Source organism: Lampetra planeri, unplaced genomic scaffold, assembly GCF_965212315.1.
Source record: "Lampetra planeri unplaced genomic scaffold, kcLamPlan1.2.h2 scaffold_397, whole genome shotgun sequence".
Taxonomy (NCBI): domain Eukaryota; kingdom Metazoa; phylum Chordata; class Hyperoartia; order Petromyzontiformes; family Petromyzontidae; genus Lampetra; species Lampetra planeri.
Window position 1 is genome coordinate 6,515 of NW_027615220.1, and position 18,486 is coordinate 25,000.

At 53.1% G+C, this 18,486-nt stretch overlaps 2 protein-coding genes across 2 annotated transcripts in view; both read right to left on the reverse strand.

Annotated features, from left to right (window-relative positions):
- Window positions 1-1,950: 1,950 nt before the first annotated feature.
- LOC144741025 (uncharacterized) lies at window positions 1,951-4,101 on the reverse strand. The gene is made up of 3 exons (XM_078623714.1): window positions 4,084-4,101; window positions 2,659-3,631; window positions 1,951-2,473 (listed from the first exon to the last, which is right to left on the reverse strand). Exons 1-2 carry the CDS (start codon window positions 4,099-4,101, stop codon window positions 2,696-2,698), a joined length of 954 nt encoding a protein of 317 aa, XP_078479840.1. The 3' UTR covers window positions 1,951-2,473; window positions 2,659-2,695.
- A 984-nt stretch (window positions 4,102-5,085) lies between these two features.
- Window positions 5,086-18,486, reverse strand: part of LOC144741024 (polypyrimidine tract-binding protein 1-like) — a 45,072-nt gene continuing 31,671 nt past the window's right edge. The window contains 6 exon segments of the mRNA XM_078623713.1: window positions 5,086-5,234; window positions 6,779-6,855; window positions 7,537-7,644; window positions 7,646-7,755; window positions 9,060-9,152; window positions 12,034-12,067. Coding sequence (XP_078479839.1) covers window positions 5,102-5,234; window positions 6,779-6,855; window positions 7,537-7,644; window positions 7,646-7,755; window positions 9,060-9,152; window positions 12,034-12,067 — 555 coding nt within the window. The 3' untranslated portion in view covers window positions 5,086-5,101.

Below are 18,486 nucleotides of genomic sequence, written 5' to 3' on the forward strand. Positions count from 1 at the left end.
CGACCTCTGGGTCCCAATGGTGTGACAGAGTGTCGGAGTGTCGGAGTGTTGGTTTTGTAGATAAACAAGTCGCCTCTCCAAGTCTCTCCGAGACCCGTGACCACCAGCGAGGCCACGAGACGCGGTCTGAGTGACAGACGCAGCAACTTGGTCGTCGTCGTCGTCGTCGTTTTTTATTAATCGTAGTAAGTTTTCTTCCATTAAATTTTGGAACGTTTTAAGTAAAGAGTTCATCAACACACACAAACAAAAAACGTGTTCTACCTTACACACACCCCCCCCCCCATCATCATCGACATCATCGATGTAGGTACATGCGGTGGGTGAGAGACACAGACACAGAGAGACACACAGAGACACAGACACAGAGAGAGAGACAGAGAGAGAGAGATACACAGCCAGACAGAGAGACACACGCACACAGAGAGACACACAGAAACAGAGAGACAGAGAGACAGAGAGAGAGACACAGCCAGACACAGACAGAGAGACACACGCACACAGAGACAGAGAGACACACAGAAACAGAGAGACAGACAGAGAGAGACACAGACAGACACAGAGAGAGAGAGACACAGACAGACAGACAGAGACACACAGAGACACAGACAGAGACAGAGAGACACACAGAGAGACAGAGACACACACAGAAAGACACACAGACACAGAGAGACACACAGAGAGAGACAGACACAGAGACACACATGCACACAGAGACACACAGAGAGAGACACACACAGAGACACACACAGACACACAGAGACACACAGAGAGAGACACAGAGAGACAGACACACACAGAGAGAGACACAGACACACAGAGACACACACAGATACACAGACACAGAGAGACAGAGACACAGACAGAGACACGGGGAGGTGGATCTTCAGCGGCCGCTTTGTAAAATGTCCCCTCCCCCCATCTCCACCACAAACTCGAAAACTAAAAAAAACTCTACAAAGTCGACTCAACGCGAACAACAACAACAACCACAACAACAACCACAACAACCACAACCACCGAACCAGCAGGGCGACGATATGCTACGTGGGGTCGGGGTCCCAGCGCAAACCCTCCACTACCTCCAGCCCCCTACACCACTACCCCTTACACCACTACCCCCATCCCCCCCCACTACTACCCCCTACACCACTACCCCCTACACCACTACTACCCCTTACACCACTACCCCCATCCCCCCCCACTACTACCCCCTACACCACTACCCCTACACCACTACTACCCCATCCCCCCCTACTACTACCCCTACACTACTACCCCCTACACCACTACTACCCCCCATCCCCCCCCCCACTACTACCCCCTACACCACTACCCCCTACACCACTACTACCCCCATCCCCCCCCACTACTACCCCCTCCACCACTACCCCCATCTCTCTCTACCCCCTACACCACTACCCCCCATCCCCCCCCACTACTACCCCCCCTCCACCACTACCCCCATCTCTCTCTACCCCCTACACCACTACCCCCCCATCCCCCCCCACTACTACCCCCTCCACCACTACCCCCATCTCCCTCTACCCCCCATCCCTCTCTACCCCCTCCACTACTACCCCCATCCCCCTACTACCCCATCTCTCACTACCCCCCTCTAGCACCACCCCATCTCTCACTACCCCCCATCTGCCCGCTCTCTCCTCTCCCCGCGACACCACGAACTCAAAAACGGAATCGGCAAAAGCTCAAATACAAACAACAACATCACTACCATCAACAACAACATCAACACCATCATCATCATCAACAACAACATCAACACCATCATCATCAAACAACAACACCACCACCACCACGTCTACGTCGTGGTTGTAGTGGGTGGTGGTGGCGGCTGTAGTAGTAGGTTGATGATGAATGTTGTTGTGGTTGTGTGGTGGTGTTATAGGTTGTTGTTGTGATGATGCCGATATTGTCGTCGTCGTCGTGTGGCGATCTTGACGTGGTGGTTGTTGTCGATGTTGTTGATTTTGTTGTTGTCGATTGTGGTTGATGTTGTGGTTGTTAAAGATGTCGTTGTTGAGGTTGTTGTTGTTGTCGATGTTGTTGATGTTGTGGTTGTTGTCGGTAAAGATGTCGTTGTTGTTGTTGATGTTGCTGTGGTTGTTGTTGTTGTGGTTGTTGAGTCTCCCCCAACCCCCCCAGGGTGACGCCACACATCACCCTCCACACAACAACAACAGCCCTCCCCCTCCCTCTGTTTACACAACAACAACAGCCCTCCCCCTCCCTCTGTTTACACAACAACAGCCCTCCCCCTCCCTCTGTTTACACAACAACAACTAAAGAGGGCCCCTCCCTCTGGAGAGCATCAACGGCACGCACCGCACGCGCCGGATGCTCACAACACACGCACCGCACACTCACGACGCAGGGTGTACGGTACGCGGTGTGTACACACGCGGTGGTGTACACACGCTAAGTGTACACACGCGGTGTGTACACACGCGGTGTGTACACAGGGTGTACACAGGGTGTACACACGCTAAGTGTACACAGGGTGTACACACGCGGTGTGTACACAGGGTGTACACACGCTAAGTGTACACAGGGGTGTACACACGCTAAGTGTACACAGGGTGTACACAGGGTGTACACAGGGTGTACACAGGGTGTACACACGCTAAGTGTACACAGGTGTACACACGCGGTGTGTACACAGGGTGTACACACGCTAAGTGTACACAGGGTGTACACACGCTAAGTGTACACAGGGTGTAATACACACGCTAAGTGTACACAGGGTGTACACAGGGTGTACACAGGGTGTACACAGGGTGTACGGTACGCGCAGGGTACACACGCGAAGTGTACACAGGGTACGGTACACACACACGCGGTACACACACAGCGTGTACACAGTATACGGTACACACGCGGGTACATAGGCGGTACACAAGCAGGGTGTACACACACGCGGGGTGTACAGGCGGTACACAGGGTGTACACACAGTACACACGCAGGCGGGTACAGAGTGTACACAGGCGGTACACAGGGTGTACACACAGTACACACGCAGGCGGTACAGGGTGTACACAGGCGGTACACAGGGTGTACACGCGTAGGCACGCACGGTACAACAGGCACGCACTTGGGAATGTTCAGAAAAATTTTAACACGAAATTTAAGTAGCACAGTGTGTGTAGGTGAGTGTGTGTAGCTGAGTGAGTTGGTGTGTGTACGTGAGTGTGTGAGTGTGTGTACATGAGTGAGTTGGTGTGTGTACGTGAGTGTGTGAGTGTGTGTACGTGAGTGAGTTGGTGTGTGTACGTGAGTGTGTGAGTGTGTGTACGTGAGTGAGTTGGTGTGTGTACGTGAGTGTGTGAGTGTGTGTACGTGAGTGTGTGAGTGTGTGTGTGTAGGTGAGTGTGTGTACGTGAGTGAGTTGTGTGTGTACGTGAGTGTGTGAGTGTGTACGTGAGTGAGTTGGTGTGTGTACGTGAGTGTGTGAGTGTGTGTACGTGAGTGTGTGTACGTGAGTGTGAGTGTGTACGTGAGTGTGAGTGTGTACGTGAGTGAGTGTGTGTACGTGAGTGAGTGTACGTGAGTGAGTTGGTGTGTGTACGTGAGTGAGTTGGTGTGTGTACGTGTGTAACGTGATGTGTGTGTCTGTGTGCGTGTGTCTGTGTGCGTCTGTGTGCGTCTGTGTGAGTGTCTGTGTGTGTGTCTGTCTATATGTGTGTCTGTGTGTGTCTATGTGTGTGTGTCTGAGTGTGTCTATGTGTGTGTCTATGTGTGTGTGTCCACTCACCTCACTCACTCACCCCCGCTCAATCTCGCACGGCCCACGCTGCACGTGGATTGCGTGCTGGGATTTGGTCACGAGATTCACGCTCACATCACTCACTCCCCCCCCACCCTCATCCACCTCCTACTCCACCTCCTACTCCACCTCCTACTCCACCTCCTACTCCACCTCCTACTCCACCTCCTACTCCACCTCCTACTCCACCTCCTACTCCACCTCCTACTCCACCTCCCACTCCTCCCCCCCCTCCTCCTCCACTCCACCACCCACTCCACCTCCTCTTTCCACCTCCTCCTCCCCCCCCCCTCCCCACCTCCTGTGTCTGGGTCATCAGCAGAAACTGTGGCCTAGCGGGCAATAAGGCAACTCGGTTTCTAGCAAACTCCTACACCTCCACATCACATCACCACCATCACCACCATCACCACCATCACCACCACCCACCACCATCACCACCATCACCACCATCACCACCATCACCACCACCATCATCACCACCATCACCACCATCACACCACACCACCACCACCACCACTCACCACCACCACCACCACCACCTCCTTCACCACCACCATCACTACCACCACCACCGCCACAAATGCCCGCCATGATCGCCACCACCACCATCACCACCACCACCTTCACCACCACCACCACCACCATCACCACCACATCACCATCACCATCACTACCATCACCTTCACTACCATCACCACTCCACACTCCATCTTCACCACCATCCTCCACTCCTCCTGCTGGTGATGGTGGACTTGCGGGCAAGCCATTGTCCACCCAGAACGGTCGACTTGTATGAAGGTACACTTTGTGAAGTCTTGTAGGTGGTGGTGGAGGGTGGTGGACACCACAGGGCATCTGCTGGTGATTGTGGACTTGTGGGCGAGCCATTGTCCACCCAGAACGGTCGACTTGTATGAAGGACACTTTGTGAAGTCTTGTAGGTGGTGGTGGAGGTGGTGGACACCACAGGGCATCTGCTGGTGATGGTGGACTTGTCCGGCGAGCCATTGTCCAACCCAGAACAGGTCGACTTGTATGAAGGACACTTTGTGAAGTCTTGTAGGTAGTAGCGGTGGTGGAGGTGGTGGAGGTGGCGGTTGAGGTGGACACCACAGGGCATCTGCTTAGGTGATGGTGGACCTTGCGGGCGAGCCATTGTCCACCCAGAACGGTCGACTTGTATCAAGGGCACTTTGTGTAGTCTTGTAGGCAGTGGTGGAGGTGGGTGGAATGGTGGAGTGGTGGGTGGAGTGGTGGAGTGGTGGGTGTAGTGGTGGGCGAGCGAGCGAGTGGGGCGAGCGCGGGGCGTCCACCTAGATGGAGGACTTTGAGAAGGAGACGCGGAGGTGGTGGTTCTCTCCGAGGTCGTAGTTGTGGAGCTCAATCAGCGACGAGACGGCCTCCTCCACAGAGCTCATCTGCAGCAACGCCATGCGGCGGTCCTTCCTACAGTCACACAGTGACACACACACACAGTGTCACAGTGACACACACAGTGTCACACACACACACAGTGTCACAGTGACACACACACACACAGAGCTCATCTGCAGCAACGCCATGCGGCGGTCCTTCCTACAGTCACACAGTGACACACACACACAGTGTCACAGTGACACACACACAAACAGTGTCACAGTGACACACACACACAGTGTCACAGTGACACACACACACAGTGTCACAGTGACACACACACACACACAGTGACACACACACACACAGTGACACACACACACACAGTGACACACACACACACAGTCACACACACACACAGTGACACACACACACAGAGCTCATCTGCAGCAACGCCATGCGGCGGTCCTTCCTACAGTCACACAGATACACACACACAGTGACACACACACAGTGACACACAGTGACACACAGTGACACACAGTGACACACAGTGACACACAGTGTCACACACACAGTGTCACACACACAGTGACACACACACAGTGACACACACACACAGATGACACACACAGTGACACACAGTCACACACAGTGACACACACACTGTGACACACACAGTGACACACACAGTGGACACACACACACAGTGTCACACACACAGAGCTCATCTGCAGCAACGCCATGCGGCGGTCCCTTGCTACAGTCACACACACAGTCAGTGATACACACAGTGTCACACAGTGACACACACAGATACACACACACAGTGACACAGTCACACACACACGCGTGTGTACGTGTGTGTGTAGGCGGTGTAGGTGGTGTGTGTGCGTGTATAGGTGGTGTGTGTGCGTGTGTACGTGTGTGTAGGTGGTGTAGGTGGTGTAGGCGGTGTACGTGTGTGTAGGTGGTGTAGGTGGTGTAGGTGGTGTAGGTGGTGTAGGTGGTGTGTGTGCGTTGTGTACGTGTGTGTACGTGTGTGTAGGTGGTGTAGGTGGTGTAGGTGGTGTAGGTGGTGTGTGTGCGTGTATAGGTGGTTGTGTGTGCGTGTGTACGTGTGTGTAGGTGGTGTAGGTGGTGTAGGCGGTGTACGTGTGTGTAGGTGGTGTAGGTGGTGTAGGTGGTGTAGGTGGTGTAGGTGGTGTGTGTGCGTGTGTAACGTGTGGTGTAGGTGGTGTAGGTGGTGTAGGTGGTGTAGGTGGTGTAGGTGGTGTAGGTGGTGTGTGTGCGTGTGTACGTGTGTGTAGGTGGTGTAGGTGGTGTAGGTGGTGTAGGTGGTGTAGGTGGTGTGTGTGCGTGTGTACGTGTGTGTAGGTGGTGTAGGCGGTGTAGGTGTGAGTGCGTGTGTACGTGTGTGTAGGTGGTGTAGGTGGTGTAGGTGGTGTAGGTGGTGTAGGTGGTGTGTGTGCGTGTGTACGTGTGTGTAGGTGGTGTAGGCGGTGTAGGCGGGTGTAGGTGGTGAGTGCGTGTGTGTGTGTGAGTGCGTGTGTGTGTGTGAGTGCGTGTGGGTGTGTGAGTGCGTGTGTGTGTGTGAGTGCGTGTGTGTGTGAGTGCGTGTGGGTGTAACGTACGGGAAGAACTTGAAGCCTTTGACGCTGCCTCCCGTGTTGTCAAACAGAGACTTCAGCTCCTCCTCAGACACAGACGGCTGCAAAGACAAAGATCCCCCGTGTAGCCTCAACAGACCGTAGGGGCAAGTGCTGTTAGCGAGCACCTATGAAGGCCGGCACAGCACACGAGGGGGTGGGTGGCCAGCACCATGCCCGGCCGCCTTTGTCTCCCCGAGTGGCGATGTTTACACACCGCACCAGGTACTCATTTAAGGCTGAGTCGACCTAGGGGAGGCCCAGGACCGATCCAGATAATCGTCACTGTTGGTGTTGGCCGTGAGCGGAATCGAACCCGTGTCGCCGGGGTTCATAGCACAGCGCGCTAACCACTACACCCAACCACTCCCACACACACAGACACGCACACACACAGACAGACAGACACACCACAGACAGACAGACACACACACAGACAGACACACACACAGACACACACACAGACAGAGACAGACACACACACACACAGACAGACACACACACACACACAGACAGACAGACACACACACACACACGGAAACACACAGGACACGCAAACACACACAGACACTGAAACACACACAGACACGCACACACAGACACACACACATGGACACGGGGAGAGACACATTGTACTACAGTATCTACTGTGCGTGTACTGTACTTACTGTGCGTGTGTACAGTGTGTACAGTGTGTACAGTGCGTACAGTGGTGTACCGCGCGGCTGTGTCCCGCACACTCACGGGATGTTGGACAGGTGGAGGGTGGCGGAGGGCGGAAAGATGTTCTGGAAGTTCTTGGAGCCGGGCTTCTTGAAGCGATGCAGCGGCGAGCCCCCAAAGTCCTTGGTTGAGGCCCTGGTCTTCGTGACCCTCGCGCGGCAGCTGCACCGTCTGGTGCTTCGACAGCGCCACGCGCATGTTCTTGCCGTACTTGCGCACGCCGTTTAAGTGGCTCATGGCTACATAGTGAGACAGAGAGACAGAGAGAGAGACACACACACACACAGACACACAGTGAGACAGTGACACACACACACACAGCGCCACGCGCATGTTCTTGCCGTACTTGCGCACCGCCGTTTAAGTGGCTCATGGCTACATAGTGAGACAGAGAGACAGAGAGAGAGACACACACACACACAGACACACAGTGAGACAGTGACACACACACACACACACAGCGCCACGCGCATGTTCTTGCCGTACTTGCGCACCGCCGTTTAAGTGGCTCATGGCTACATAGTGAGACAGAGAGACAGAGAGAGAGAACACACACACCACAGACACACAGTGAGACAGTGACACACACACACACAGACACACAGTGAGACAGTGACACACACACACAGAGACACACAGTGAGGACAGTGACACACACACAGTGAGACAGTGACACGCACACAGACACACAGTGAGACAGTGACACACACACACACAGACACACAGTGAGACAGTGACACACACACACACAGACACACAGTGGAGACAGTGACACACACACAGTGAGACAGTGACACACACACACACACAGACACACAGTGAGACAGTGACACACACACACAGACACACAGTGAGACAGTGACACACACACACAGACACACAGTGAGACAGTGACACACACACACAGACACACAGTGAGACAGTTGACACACACACACAGACACACAGTGAGACAGAGACACACAGCGCCACGCGCATGTTCTTGCCGTACTTGCGGACGCCATTCAGATGACTTATGGCTACACACAGACACACACAGACACACACAGTGAGACACAGTGAGACACAAACACACACAGACACACACACAGACACACACAGTGAGACACAGTGAGACACACACAGACACACACACACACAGCGCCACGCGCATTTTGTTGCCGTACTTGCGGACGCCGTTCAAGTGGCTCATGGCTATGCAGAGACACACACAGTGACACACACAGTGAGACACAGTGAGACACACAGTGACACACACACAGTGACACACAGTGAGAGACAGTGAGAGAGACACACACACAGTGACACACACACAGTGACACACACACAGTGACACACACACAGTGACACACACACAGTGACACACACACACAGTGACACACACACAGTGACACAGTGAGAGAGACACACACACAGTGACACACACAGTGAGACACAGTGACACACACAATGAGACACACACAGTGACACACAGTGAGACATGTGTGTCACTGTGTGTACAGTGTGTACAGTGTGTACAGTGTGTGTACAGTGTGTACTGTACCCAGCTGTGCCTGGTTGGAATCCGCCATCTGCACCAGGGCGTTGTCCTTCTTGTTGAACAGAATCTTCACCCTCTGCACGTCACCGTAGACACCTACACTCGCAACACACACACACAGTACACACACACAGTACACACGCAGTACACACACACAGTACACGCACACACGCAGTACACGCACACAAACCAAGAGACACACACAAAGACACACACACAGAGGCAGACACACACACAAACACAGACACACACAGAGGCAGACACAGACACACACAGACACACAGAGACACACACACACACGCACAGACGTCACACAAAGACACACACGCACGTCACACACACACACAGACACGACACACACAGACGTCACACAAAGACACACACACGTCACACACACACACAGACACGACACGCACAGAGGCAGACACGGGGAACAACAGTGAGTGAAACCAGCAATGGAAATATAACACAGCATCACCACCACCACCACCACCGCCACCACCACCGCCACCCGCCACCACCACCACCGCCGACGAGAACAGAAAAAAGATGATGTGGCAACCGAGAGTGACGGTGACGACGAAATAAACGAGCAGTAGCCAGAGCAGCCACCGCCATTGTGAGTGGGGGGGAGGAGGGGGGGGGCTGGTGGGGGTGAGGGGTGAGGGGTCAAGTTCTGACGGGAGCTACAACTCACCTAGCCACTCACCCACTCACCCACCTACTCACCTAGCCACTCACCCACTCACCCACCTACTCACCTAGCCACTCACCCACTTACCTACTCACCTAACCACTCACCCACTCACCCACTCACCTAACCACTCACCCACTCACCCACCTACTCACCAACACCCACCTACTCACCCACCCACTCACCCACCTACTCACCTAGCCACTCACCCACTCACCTCTCACCCACTCACCTACTCACCTAACCTCTCACCCACTCACCTAACCTCTCACCTACTCATCCACCCACCTACTCACCTACACTCTCACCTAACCCCTCACCCACTCACCCACTCACCTAACCTCTCACCCACCCACTCACTCACCCACCCACTCACCTAACCTCTCACCCACTCACCTCACACCCACCCACTCACCCAAACTCTCACCCACTCACCTATTCACCTACTCACCTACTAACCACTCACCTACTCACCTAACCTCTCACCCACTCACCTACTCACCTAACCTCTCACCCACCTCACCTACTCACCTAACCACTCACCCACTCACCCACTCACCTAACCTCTCACCCACTCACCCTCTCACCCACTCACCCACTCACCCACTCACCTAACCACCTACCCCACCCGTTCACCCCACCCGCTCACTTGCTTATCCACCCACTAACTAACCTACCTACCCACCCACCATCTCACCTACCCACCCCACTTGCTCACTCACTCACCTACCCACCCATTCACCCACCCGCTCACTTGCTTATGCACCCACCCACTGACTCACCTACCCACCCTCCCCATACAGTCACCTACCTACCCAGCCACTCACTTACCCATCCAATCAATCGGCTACACAAGTATTCACTCACCTACCAAATCACTCACCTACAAATCCAATCACTCGCCCACCTACCCTACCCACTCACCTACCCACCCACACACCCACTCAATCACTCACCTACCCACCCACACACCTACTCAATCACTCACCTACCCACCACACACCTACTCAATCACTCACCTACCCACCCACACACCTACCTACCCACACACCCACACACCCACTCAATCACTCGCCCACCTACCACTCACTCACCTATCCATCTATCCAATCACTCGCCCACCTGCCCACTCACTCACCTATCCATCTATCCAATCACTCATTCACTCACCTACCCACCTACCTACCTACCTACCCACACACACACCCACTCATTCACCCACTCACCTACCCACCACACACACCTACCTACCCACACACACACACACCCCACTCATTCACTCACCCACCTACCCACCCACACACCCTACCCATCGTGTGCTCTGCGTGCTCTGCTATTGGATATCATCGTCCGGCTAGGCACCACTCAGCATTGCTGCTATGGGGGGGTACATTGAATGCGACCAGTGTCGAGTGAGATGTTGACTACCTCGCCTGGTCTACAGGAGGTCGTGGGTTCGATCCCGGACCCTGTGAGATGTTGACTACCTCGCCTGGTCTACAGGAGGTCGTGGGTTCAATCCCGGACACTGTCGCCGCGTGAGCGTGGTGTGTGTCCTGTGTGTGTGCGTGCGTGTACGTGTGTGTCTGTGTGTGTGCGTGCGTGTACGTGTGTGTCTGTGTGTGTGCGTGTACGTGTGTCCTGGTGTGTGTGCGTGTGTCTGTACGTGTGTGTACGTGTGTCCTGTGTGTGTACGTGTGTGTCTGTGTGTGTCTGTGTGTGTGCGTGTGTGTGTGTGTACGTGTGGTGTGCGCTGAGAGTTTCTAGTGCATAAACTTGACAGCAAATCATACAAAAAGGGCAGTTGGTGATGCTGATGTAGTAACATGGTGGTGGTGGTGGTGGTGCTGATGGTGGTGCTGATGGTGGTGATGGTGATGGTGGTGATGGTGGTGGTGATGAAGGTGGTGGTGGTGGTGATGAAGGTGGTGGTGGTGGTGATGCTGATGGTGGTGATGGTGGTGGTGATGGTGGTGATGGTGGTGATGAAGGTGGTGGTGGTGACGATGATGATGGTGGTGGTGGCGATCATGGCGGCATTTGTGGCGGTGGTGGTGGTAGTGATGGTGGCGGTGGGTGGCGGGGTGGCGGTGGTGGTGGTGATGGTGGTGATGGTGGCGATCATGGCAGTGGTGGTGAAGGTGGTGGTGGTGGTGAAGGTGGTGAAGGTGGTGAAGGTGGTGGTGGTGTTGGGGGGGGGGGGTAGGGAGGTAGGGAGAGTGGGTGGAGGTGGAGGAGGAGGAGGAGGAGGGGGGGCTGGGGGTGGTGGTGGTGGAGACATACCGAAGAGGACAAAGAGGCTTTGTGGCGTGACCATCTTTAGAAGGGAGAGAGGAGACGCAGCAGCAGCAGCAGCAGGAGGAGCAGCAGGAGGAGGAGCAGCATAACCATCCCCCCCCCCCCCCAGGATTACACAGCACAGGGGAGGAGACACGGGGGAGGTGGGGAGAGAGGGGGGAGAGGGATGGGGGGAGATGGGGGAGAGAGGGAGGGAGAGAGGGAGATGGGGGAGAGATGAGAGAGAGATGGGGAGAGAGATGGGGAGGGAGATGGGGGGAGATGGGGGGGGAGATGAGAGAGAGATGGGGGGGGGGGTTGGGGGGGAGAGGAGGGAGACAGAGATGGGGGGAGATGAGAGAGAGATGGGGAGAGAGGGAGGGATGGGGAGAGATGGGGAGAGAGGGGGGAGGGAGATGGGGGGGAGAGGAGGGAGATGGGAGAGATGGGAGAGGGATGGGAGAGATGGGGAGAGAGATGAGGAGAGATGGGGAGGGAGATGAGAGAGAGATGGGGAGGGAGGGAGGGAGAGAGGGAGGGAGAGAGATGGGAAGGGAGGGAGGGAGAGAGGGATGGGAATTGTAAAAATCAGCGAGGAACAGTGAGGAGATAAATTATAATGTAAATAATGTAAATAAATTATTATTAACACAAATCTGAATAAAGTAGTCAAAGCAAAGTGAAATAAAAACGTGAGGGGGTTAGCGGTGGATGTTGAGAAGCAATCACTCCCTCTCCACACACACAGCACACACAGTATACACACACAGTACACACACACAGCACACACACACACAGCACACACAGTACACACACACAGTACACACACACACAGTACACACACACACACAGCACACACACACACACAGTATACACACACACACAGTACACACACACACAGCACACACACACACAGTATACACACACACACAGTACACACACACACAGCACACACACACACAGTATACACACACACACAGTACACACACACACAGCACACACACACACAGCACACACACACACAGCACACACACACACAGTATACACACACACACAGTACACACACACAGTACACACAGTACACACAGCACACACAGTACACACAGCACACACAGTACACACACACAGTACACACACACAGTACACACACACACAGCACACACAGTACACACACACACAGTACACACACACACACAGTACACACACACAGTACACACACACACACAGTACACACACACACAGTACACACAGTACACACACACAGTACACACACACAGTACACACACACAGTACACACACACAGTACACACACACAGTACACACACACAGTACACACACACAGCACACACAGTATACACACACACAGCACACACAGTACACACAGTACACACAGTATACACACACACAGCACACACACACACAGCACACACAGTACACACACACACACAGCACACACACACAGCACACACAGTATACACACACACACAGTACACACACACACACAGTACACACACACACAGTACACACACACACACAGTATACACACACACAGTGCACACACACACAGCACACACAGTATACACACACACAGTACACACACACAGTACACACACACACAGTACACACACACGCACAGCACACACACGCACAGCGCACACACGCACAGTGCACACACACACAGCACACACACAATATACACACAGTACACAGTATACACACAGCACACACACAGTACACACACACAATATACACACAGTACACAGTATACACACAGTACACAGTACACACACAGCACACACACAGTACACACACACACAGCACAGTACACACACACACACACACAGTACACAGTACACACACAGTACACAGTGTACACACACACAGTACAGTGTACACACACACAGTACACAGTGTACACACACACTGTACACAGTGTACACACACACAGTACAGTGTACACACACACAGTACAGTGTACACACACACAGTACACACACACAGTACACAGTGTACACACACACTGTACACAGTGTACACACACACTGTACACAGTGTACACACACACAGTACACAGTGTACACACACACAGTACACAGTGTACACACACACTGTACACAGTGTACACACACACTGTACACAGTGTACACACACACTACACACACAGTACACACACACAGTACACACACACTACACACACAGTACACACACACAGTACACACACAATAAACACAGCACACACAGTACACAATACACACTGCACACACACACACAGAGTACATGCAGTACACACACACAGTACACAAACACACGCACAGTACGCACAGTACACAAACACACACAGTACACACAGTACGCACAGAACGCACACAGTACACACAGTACACAGTACGCACACACAGCACGCACAGTACACACAGTACACACAGTACACACAGTACACACAGTATGCACAGTACACAAACACACACAGTACACACAGTACACACAGTACACACAGTACACACAGTACGCACACACAGTACACACAGTACACACAGTACGCACAGTACGCACACACAGTACACACAGTACACACAGTACACACAGTACGCACAGTACACAAACACACACAGTACACACAGTACGCACAGTACACACAGTACGCACAGTACGCACACACAGTACGCACAGTACACACAGTACACACAGCACGCACAGTACGCACAGTACGCACACACAGTACGCACAGTACACACAGTACACACAGTACGCACAGTACACAAACACACACAGTACACACAGTACGCACAGAACGCACACAGTACACACAGTACACAGTACGCACACACAGCACGCACAGTACACACAGTACACACAGTACACACAGTACACACAGTACACACAGTACACAAACACACACAGTACACACAGTACACACAGTACACACAGTACGCACAGTACGCACACACAGTACACACAGTACGCACAGTACGCACAGTACGCACACACAGTACACACAGTACGCACAGTACACACAGTACGCACAGTACACAAACACACACAGTACACACAGTACGCACAGTACACACAGTACGCACAGTACGCACAGTACGCACACACAGTACACACAGTACGCACAGTACACACAGTACGCACAGTACACAAACACACACAGTACACACAGTACGCACAGAACGCACACAGTACACACAGTACACACACACAGTACACAAACACAGCACGCACAGTACACACACGGCACACACACAGTAAACACAGACAGTACACACACCACACACAGTACGGCATGCACAGCGAGCAAACAGCACGCACAGCACGCCAACACAGCAACACAGGCAACAGCGCACACAGCAGTAACACAGCAGTAACACACAGCACACCCTGTTACACACACACAGCAGTAACACAGCAGTTACACACAGCACACCCTGTTACAACACAGCACACCCTGTTACACAGCAGTAACACAGCAGTAACACAGCAGTAACACACAGCACACCCTGTTACACACAGCACACCCTGTTACAACACAGCACACCCTGTTACACAGCAGTAACACAGCAGTAACACAGCAGTAACACACAGCACACCCTGTTACACACAGCACACCCTGTTACAACACAGCACACCCTGTTACACAGCAGTAACACAGCAGTAACACAGCAGTAACACACAGCACACCCTGTTACAACACAGCACACCCTGTTACAACACAGCACACCCTGTTACACAGCAGTAACACAGCAGTAACACAGCAGTAACACACAGCACACCCTGTTACACACAGCACACCCTGTTACAACACAGCACACCCTGTTACACAGCAGTAACACAGCAGTAACACAGCAGTAACACACAGCACACCCTGTTACACACAGCACACCCTGTTACAACACAGCACACCCTGTTACACAGCAGTAACACAGCAGTAACACAGCAGTAACACACAGCACACCCTGTTACAACACAGCACACCCTGTTACAACACAGCACACCCTGTTACACAGCAGTAACACAGCAGTAACACAGCAGTAACACACAGCACACCCTGTTACACACAGCACACCCTGTTACACACAGCACACCCTGTTACACACAGCACACCCTGTTACACACAGCACACCCTGTTACACACAGCACACCCTGTTACACACAGCACACCCTGTTACACACAGCGCACCCTGTTACACACAGCGCACCCTGTTACACACAGCACACCCTGTTACACACAGCGCACCCTGTTACACACAGCACACCCTGTTACACACAGCGCACCCTGTTACACACAGCACACCCTGTTACACACAGCGCACCCTGTTACACACAGCACACCCTGTTACACACAGCGCACCCTGTTACACAGCAGTTACACACAGCACACAGCGCACCCTGTTACACACAGCAGTGACATGCAACACAGCAGGCTATACAGCTGTAACACACAGCATGCCGTGCAAAACACACTGTGTGTGTGTGTACGCAATGTGCGTGTGTGTGATGAGTGTGTGTGAGAGTGTGTGTGAGAGTGTGTGTGAGAGTGTGTGTGAGAGTGTGTGTGTGTGTGATGAGTGTGTGTGTGATGAGTGTGTGTGTGATAGTGTGTGTGTGTGATGAGTGTGTGTGAGAGTGTGTGTGAGAGTGTGTGTGAGAGTGTGTGTGTGTGAGAGTGTGTGTGTGTGTGTGATGTGTGTGTGTGTGATGAGTGTGTGTGTGATGAGTGTGTGTGTGATGAGTGTGTGTGTGAGAGTGTGTGTGTGATGAGTGTGTGTGTGATGAGTGTGTGTGATGAGTGTGTGTGATGAGTGTGTGTGTGTGATGAGTGTGTGTGTGATGAGTGTGTGTGATGAGTGTGTGTGTGATGAGTGTGTGTGTGTGATGAGTGTGTGTGAGAGTGTGTGTGTGTGATGAGTGTGTGTGTGTGATGAGTGTGTGTGTGATGAGTGTGTGTGTGTGATGAGTGTGTGTGAGAGTGGCGAGTGAGTGGGTGAGTGAGTGAATGGTGAGAATGAGTGGTAAGTGAGTGGTGAGTGAGTGGTGGTAAGTGAGTGAGTGGTGGTGAGTGAGTGAGTGGTGAGTGAGTGGTGGTGAGTGAGTGAGTGGTGAGTGAGTGGTGAGTGAGTGGTGAGTGGGTGGTGAGTGAGTGACTGAGTGAGTGTGAGAATGAGCAGTGAGTGAGTGGCGAGTGATTGGGTGAGTGAGTGAGTGGTGAGTGAGTGAGTGGTGAGTGAGTGGTGAGTGAGTGAGTGGTGAGTGAGTGAGTGAGTGGTGAGTGAGTGGTGAGTGAGTGGGTGAGTGGGTGAGTGAGTGAGTGGTGAGTGAGTGGTGAGTGGTGAGTGAGTGAGTGGTGAGTGAGTGGTGAGTGAGTGGTGAGTGAGTGAGTGAGTGACTGAGTGAGTGTGAGAATGAGCGGTGAGTGAGTGGTGAGTGAGTGGTGAGTGAGTGGTGAGTGAGTGAGTGGTGAGTGAGTGAGTGAGTGGTGAGTGGTGAGTGAGTGGTGAGTGGTGAGTGAGTGAGTGGTGAGTGAGTGAGTGGTGAGTGAGTGGTGAGTGAGTGGTGAGTGGTGAGTGAGTGAGTGGTGAGTGGTGAGTGAGTGAGTGGTGAGTGAGTGGTGAGTGAGTGGTGAGTGAGTGGTGAGTGAGTGGTGAGTGAGTGGTGAGTGAGTGAGTGGTGAGTGGTGAGTGAGTGAGTGGTGAGTGGTGAGTGAGTGAGTGGTGAGTGAGTGAGTGGTGAGTGGTGAGTGAGTGGTGAGTGAGTGGTGAGTGAGTGGTGAGTGAGTGGTGAGTGAGTGGTGGTACAGGAAGCTTGCGGAGGATGCTATACACGGACCAGTCCTGGAAATACAGGTGGGATAGACTCACTCAGACACACAGACACACACACACGCACACACAGACACACAGACACACACACACAGACACACTCACGCACACACAGACACACACAGACGCGTACACACACACATACACACACGTACACACACACACTCACGCACACACACACACTCACGCACACACACACACACAGACGCGTACACACACACGTACACACAGACACACACACACACACGTACACACACGTACCCACACACACGTACACACACGTACACACACACACGTACACACACGTACCCACACACACGTACCCACACGTACACACACACACGTACACACACACACAGACACACACGTACACACACAGACACACACGTACACACACAGACACACACGTACACACACAGACACACACGTACACACACACACGTACACACACACACGTACACAGACGCAGGCTCCCAGGGCGTGAGCTAGGAGGAGTAATTGGGGAGAGGGAAAGTAAAACACCGTGAGAGGGGTTAGTGGACGTGGCACAGCCACTGGAGAAGATCAACAACAACATCAACAACTACATGAACAACAACAACCACCACAACAACACCAACAACAAAAACTACAACCATAA